Source organism: Phragmites australis, chromosome 5, assembly GCF_958298935.1.
Source record: "Phragmites australis chromosome 5, lpPhrAust1.1, whole genome shotgun sequence".
Taxonomy (NCBI): domain Eukaryota; kingdom Viridiplantae; phylum Streptophyta; class Magnoliopsida; order Poales; family Poaceae; genus Phragmites; species Phragmites australis.
The window spans coordinates 32,256,586-32,263,218 of record NC_084925.1 but is presented as its reverse complement, the minus strand read 5'-3'; the positions used below and the strand labels follow the sequence as shown (position 1 = coordinate 32,263,218).

The 6,633-nt window shown below is 47.0% G+C and overlaps 1 protein-coding gene across 1 annotated transcript; it reads right to left on the bottom strand.

The window, feature by feature from the left end:
* Positions 1-1,126: 1,126 nt before the first annotated feature.
* LOC133917589 (adenine phosphoribosyltransferase 2-like) lies at positions 1,127-6,416 on the bottom strand. The gene is made up of 7 exons (XM_062361471.1): positions 5,944-6,416; positions 5,729-5,839; positions 4,110-4,202; positions 3,378-3,527; positions 2,401-2,459; positions 1,587-1,665; positions 1,127-1,349 (listed from the first exon to the last, which is right to left on the bottom strand). The coding sequence occupies exons 1-6, from the start codon at positions 6,098-6,100 to the stop codon at positions 1,594-1,596; spliced, it is 642 nt and encodes a 213-aa protein (XP_062217455.1). The 5' UTR covers positions 6,101-6,416; the 3' UTR covers positions 1,127-1,349; positions 1,587-1,593.
* Positions 6,417-6,633: the final 217 nt, after the last annotated feature.

Here is a 6,633-nt window from a genome sequence, read left to right as displayed (position 1 = left end):
GGCTAGAAGCTCCTACGGGATCCTTACGGTTTTAATATTGATTAACTTTAATTAGATATAACAATCCGCTTATACACCTTACCTTAGGCCTTAAGACCCTGGAACCGGCTCCCTTAAAGCTTAAATTGAACTAGTAATATAAGCTGTGTAAAATCAGGCTAAACACATGTATTTGGGCTCTCTAATCCTTAAGGAGCTAGCTTATTCAGAAACTGGGCTATATATATAGCCTAGAAACCTGACGGGGCCTGCGATCACCCCCGGCCATTTCGTCTGAAATCTGATGCACCGGACGATGGATTGATTGATGGATATTACGACACGTCACCCGAGCTAGCACCGAGGTAAGCGCTGTTCTCGTGCTGCAGTCACCGACCTGACCGCTGCAGCAGGAGATGCCGCATGGCACTGTGCCCCAACCTGCAACCCGTCGTCCCACTTGACGCCGGAAAGGCCAAGCCGGCAGCCTCGCGATGCGCGCGTAGGTAGGCGGCGTCCGCACGTACGCTGGGCCCCCTTGTCCCCCCGGTGCCTCTGCGGTACAGTATACTCTGCTCGGCCGGGGCACGGCTAGGTAGTATAGGCCTGCGGCGCCTGCTGGCCGATGTGACGATACGTCGCCTGGGGATCCTGAAAGATGCACGTACCAGTGCCGCATGCATGGAAGATGTGAGGGGACATGCACGTAGCCTCGGCATTCAATGGTCGTACGCCTGCGCTTCCAATCAATGCCTCGCGCGGGATTTCAATCGATGGCTGAACCGCTGGATAGAGAAGGCAGTTGAGGAAACAGAGGCTACGCCAATTAGCCAAGCTTTGGTGAAGCTTCTATCTAATCTTGCTGGTATCTAGCCTTATTGACCAAAACGATTTGGCCCAGTTTTCTCCAGACCTTGTATATGTGTTTCCCCTGTTGCTAGCTCCAAACTGGAGCCAGGCAATGTGTCTGTTCTTTATAACATTTTCATAAATCCTGTCACCAGTCTCGAGAGTTCAGATACGAGTGACATGTTATTCCGCAGCATATTCTTTGATATTAAGCATCTGTGAGGTTGGCGAATTTTCCATATTAAGTTTCGCCCCTGTTCGTGCCTTCCAAATTAAAACCACACAGATCGATCAAGAATGGAATAACAGAACACTTGTTTTCAGCTAATAACCATGTTCCCGGCAGAACTACAAGCACTTCAGTACTCTGAAAAACTACTCAGCCTACAAGACTACACTCAGCACTCTCTAATCTCTCTTCTCACCAATACTTAGCAGCAAGCCTTAATAATGTACCGCATAGTTGTCGATGTCCGTCCACCGTTCAATTGCAGCAGCAAGGAATGGACCCACCATCATTCCTGGGAAAACAAGAGGCAGAGGAAATGAATATAAGAAGTGAATCTTCCATACCATGTGTGGGAGTTGTTTGTGAGATTAATAGAGAACTCAAACGTTGGTAAAGATCGCACACTGCTCTGTACTAGCAAGGTAGAAATGGATACGGCCAAGCTCTTGAACGTCACACTCGCAGCTGACTAGGATGGCATGCTGGGAGATTCCAAGCACTGAGCTGGCAACAAGTCAATGTCGCTCACCTGGCAATCAATTCTTGTTTTCAGATTCACGGGACTCCACCAGTACATAGACAGGCTTTCCATTGAGCTTGTAGAAATCCTGCATGGAAGTTGCTATCTCAGTGAACCAATTTGAAGCAAGAAAAATGGCACGTTTTCTTGCAAAATAGCATATGCAAATTAAAAGGTTCCTAAAATTAACTGACAATAAGCAATGAGCGGTTGCTGCTGCTATTCGTTTCAAATGTTTCAGCTTCATTTTTCCTGAAACCTACAGGATTTTTATCCTTACGTGGTACAAGATGCAGGCAGTAATAGCATCCATCACCCAACCTGTACTATAACAGAGTTGTGCTACCATGCTAAATCAAAAGTAATGTGAAATTGTGAACAAATGAAATTGGTCTAATGTAAGTCCCTTTTAGTTCTTATTTAGACTATCACAAACAATGCACACCCAAATTTCAAGTAGATTATTCTATGGATGAACGGCTGGTACAGTTATGAGTATCTCGGATGCGGGGAACAGAGCAGACATGGTCACGTTGATCGTACTTGTGTAACAATTTATAATAAGGCAAGTTGTTCCTGGACGCTGCATAAAACAAAACCATTTGCTCCACAATCTAAAGCTGCGTAGAGCTAATGGCTTCAGGTGTACGCTGTAGACATAATCTGAACTAATATGCATTATAATACTAGTTAGTACGGTATATGCCACCTACTGAAATGTTCCATACTCCTACTTCGGATACGTAAGCAAAGTACTGTACAAGACAGGTGATTTTGCCTGTCAAATCAATAGTTCGGATAGCGGTGAGTCCAACAATAATACCTTAAATTTTGGGAGCCCAATGAGACATGCGCATTCAACCACATCAGCTCCAGCCCGTTCTGGAAAGCAAATTGTTAAGAGAAGTACGCCAAAAGCCATATTATTTTCTTGGCTGTCGTCTTAGTACGAGATAAAATTAATTTAGAAGTACATGTTGTGTAAAATATAAAGAGCAAACCGAAAAATGGCGTGATAGCGTATTAGTTGCAGACAATGAAAGGCATAACTGACAACAGATAGTTACAAGTTGGCAGTACTTGATTCTCTAGAGACGACGAAAGGAGTAATGAAACATGTATTCTCAAAAATCAAATTCTGCCTCCAAATATATTCCATATGACATCTTCAAACAAGATTCCCTCAAGTACTGATGATTAAGATTTAAGATATAAAGCATGTCGCCCTAAGGTCATTTTTCCATCTAAAAGGCTACAAGTACAAGAAAAATCGTGGCACTTTACTGGTTATCATTAATTCGTGTAGATAACTGTCATTAGCACATTAAAAGCCAATCATATTACTACTATGCGGTACTATTGTCTGTGGTAATTTCTCAGATGACACTATAGGTGCCCGATATTGCTGTCCTAGTTTTGGGTTAGACTGAGAAGAAACAATAGAAGTGTTGACGAAAAGTAGTACTAGATAATCTGATGCTGAGGCAACTAACATGAACTAGTGCTTGCTATATATGTCACGAGCAAGGCACGGTTGAAAGCTTAACTGTTACAATTGGTCCATCAATTATATTGTGAATGTGCAAATATATAGAAACAGGTTCCGGAGTTTCATAAAAAGATGATATCAATAAAATGGGAAATGCTTAAAAAATTACAAGATACTTTATTCTGTACTTCTTCCCTGACTCCATAGCCTAAATTAGCCACTAATTGTACATCATGTTAACTTTGTATTTATGCAAGTACTGCTCAAGGATTCCGTTTGGGTGCATAATCTTGGATTTAGTAGAAACGTACCGAGGAGCCTTATCGCAGCAGAAAGTGTCCCACCAGTTGCAACCAAATCATCAATGATCAGTACACGCTCACCAGGTTCGATAGCTCCAACATGCATCTCCAAACAATCAGTTCCGTACTCAAGAACATAGCTCTCTGAAATCACCTCGGCTATCAAGTATTTAAAAACGAATGTTAGCACATGTTGGTTACTGCAAACATACTTTGCTTAACGAGCAAGCCATGTAGAATCACACTTGTTTCACACACATAAAATCAATCTAGGATATAACAATGTATGAAAGGTAAATTTTAGATGTATAGGTATGAAATTCAAATAATAAGAGATTGAATATATTTTTAAAATATATGAAAGGTAAATAGTGGACGTCTAAATATAGAAAGCAATTAAATTGAGATTAAATATATTTTTAGGAGTAACGAGAAGAATCTTTGTATGGTGACTGTTTGATCAAATCGGGTGGACCGTGACTAAAACTGCAACGAGAAAGTGTCTAAATGTATCAAACATTTCTTTAGATTTCATCATGGGCAACAACTTTGGTGATAGAGATTATGGGCAACAGCTACAGTTTACTGGCTGCTAACCAAATTTTCTCACTAAACTTACTTAACCAGGCTGTCACCACAAGATAGGCGTACTAAAAGCAACTAAGCTAGGAATGCTAAAAGCAACTGGCTGCACTGCGTATGTAAATTAATCGAGAACAGAACTTGTTCAAGGAGCCACACCTGGAAGCTTCCTAGGCTTGCGCAACGGTATGAATTTCGCGCCAATAGCGAGTGCAATTGCCGGGCCAAATATGAAGCCTCTGGCCTCAATCCCTGGTGAAATAAAGAGACATAGAAAACAAGTCAGAACTAGTGCAAAAACTGAATGCAAAGTACCTACGTGGCTGTGGCAACAAAACTTATTCAGCGAGTGACCTTACCACTGCAGAGTAATTGACTGACAAGTACACAACAAACAAAAGAGGGTGCCACATAAGCCATGGCAATGGCACATTAAACCCTAAGAGCAATGGCAGCCACCACCCGAGAATGGGGAAGAATGGCCGCTGCTTCCGCAGCTTGGACTTCGACGATGAAGAGCACCCCTACCACCAGCACCAACTCGCTTTTCGCTTTTCGCTTTTCGATGTGAATTTAGTCTTTTTCTTAAAAATAGCTAAGGCTGGAAGTTGTACTCCTATTATTTTAAAAAAATAAACTCTAAGTATATTTTTTGAGAGGGCAAAAGAAATGTCAGAAGGAAACAAAATGAAATTCGGAAACAAAAACCGCAGAAGCAGACAGTGTATCCAACACACAGCAGAGCAAAATCTCAGAAGCAGTACTTTCCAGTGAAAACGACAGCGGATCGGGCACATGCGTGACGTCAGAGGCAGCCCGCCACCGGCAGAACCAATGACGGGTGTACCACTGTACCGCTGCCCCCACCGTCCGATCCCGTGCTCCCGCGGCCGCGTCCGTCCGATCGGGCGCCTCGGTCCCCAAGCAGGGCCCAAGGCCGATGCTCCCCTCTTGGCTTGCCGCGAGATGAGATCTGCCCGTGGCAGGGCTTCTACATGCGCAACCCCGATACGCTATTGAATGCGGCAGATTCCGGCCACGGCCACGGCCACGGAGAAAAGCATAGAAAAACGCGCCGCGTCATGTGCCAAAAGCCCAAAGCCGAAGCAGGGAGGATTACTACTCCATGGGAAAGTCTGCTGAGAATCGGAATCCAAACACACGAACTGGTCCACGATTTACTCAATGGTGCATGATACGAGCGCACTCGCAGGTGTTACGTGGGCGTGTGGTCACGTAATCGAAAAGGGTTGTAGCTCAGCAATGGCATAAGGTACATGCTACACGACCACGGCACATGCACACGCATACGGCCCACTGTCAGCGACAGACCACAGCCGTCTCGTACAGCCGTGGCCGCCATTTATTATTTCCAGTTTAGGAACTTGGAACCTGACTGATGGATATCGCGGCCGAGCTAGTTGCAAGGCAAAATCCAGGAGCAGGCAGGCATCAGTAGCGTGAGAGGATTACTGTGGATGCGGTTGGCGATTATGATATTATCCTCCCGAGGAAAGCAGGGGACGACGACCGGAATGGGCGAGCGAACGGGCGGGCGAGCGTGAGGGAGCAACGCGAAAAAAGGTGCAGCAGCAGACGGCCCCGGTGCGGGTGGCGCGCGACGACAAAAGCGCGGGGAGCAAAAGGACCAGAGGAGATCTCCGCCAAAGATATCACGGAATCTCAGAACTCTGCCCACAGCTCAGCTCCCCGCGCTGCTGCACGCGCGCTCGACAGCGACGTGCCGGAGACTAAGAGGCGGGTGCTTGGTTGGTTACCGGCGACGGCGTCGATGCCCATGCCGCGGTAGCGCTCCACGAAGATGTCCACGGCGTCCTTGAACACCCCGGGGCGCAGCAGCAGCGTCGTGATGTCGTTGAACATGATGCCTGCATGCAGCACCACCGCCCCCGCGCGCGCATGCACAGACGAATCTTCAGCTACTGCGAGCAGTCGAATTAGTGGGAGGGCGTGGGAGGAGGAATGGGCGGACCTTGCTTGGGGAAGTGGGGGACGACGCGGATGGAGTCGGAGATGCCCTGCAGCCGGGGGTCGGCCACGGCCACCGGGGACGCCGCGGCGAGGCCGTTTTCCTTGGCCTTGGCGGACACCATCACGCTCACGCTGTTGCAACTGACATCCTCACCCATTAGTCCCTGCCTCTATCTCAGCTGGTTCACTCGGTCCAAGCTCGCCCTCGTAGTCCCAGCCTTTATTGTTGCTTGCTGAAATGGTGCGGCGCTATATATAGCCGAGCAGGGGAAGCGAGCGAGCGAGCTAGTGAGCTCGGTAGCGGCGTTTATTACCCTTGGAAACCGGCACCGGGGCTCGCTCGCCTCGCCTACCTCTGTTTATGAAGGGAAGGGCAGAGCTACCACGCCAGGCTACCGCACCACACGGATCCTGTGTAGGGCTCTACGTGCATAGGCATTGGCACCCTCCTCTCTCTCTCTGTCCCTGCCTGTACAGTTGCACGTGACACTGTGATCGAGCGTCCCTCTTTCTCTTTTGATGAAAGTCTTTCTCTCTCTCTCGACATTGATGAGAAAAAGGTCTCTATCTACCTCTGGCTTTGCTCCTATTGATGAGCAGTGTCTGGCCGTTTAAGCGAGGAAAGGGAAAGAAAACGGGGAGGTGCAGACACTAGACACTACAGTAGACTCGCTCCCCTAGGCACCTGACC

Coding starts and splice junctions, on each gene's coding strand:
- LOC133917589 (XM_062361471.1), bottom strand. CDS start 6,100: ATGGGTGAGGATGTCAGTTGCAACAGCGTGAGCGTGATGGTGTCCGCC. Junction 2,460..3,377: donor TGCTGCGATAAGGCTCCTCG/GTACGTTTCTAC, acceptor TTTGCTTTCCAG/AACGGGCTGGAGCTGATGTG. Junction 1,666..2,400: donor TTGGGCTCCCAAAATTTAAG/GTATTATTGTTG, acceptor ACTTCCATGCAG/GATTTCTACAAGCTCAATGG.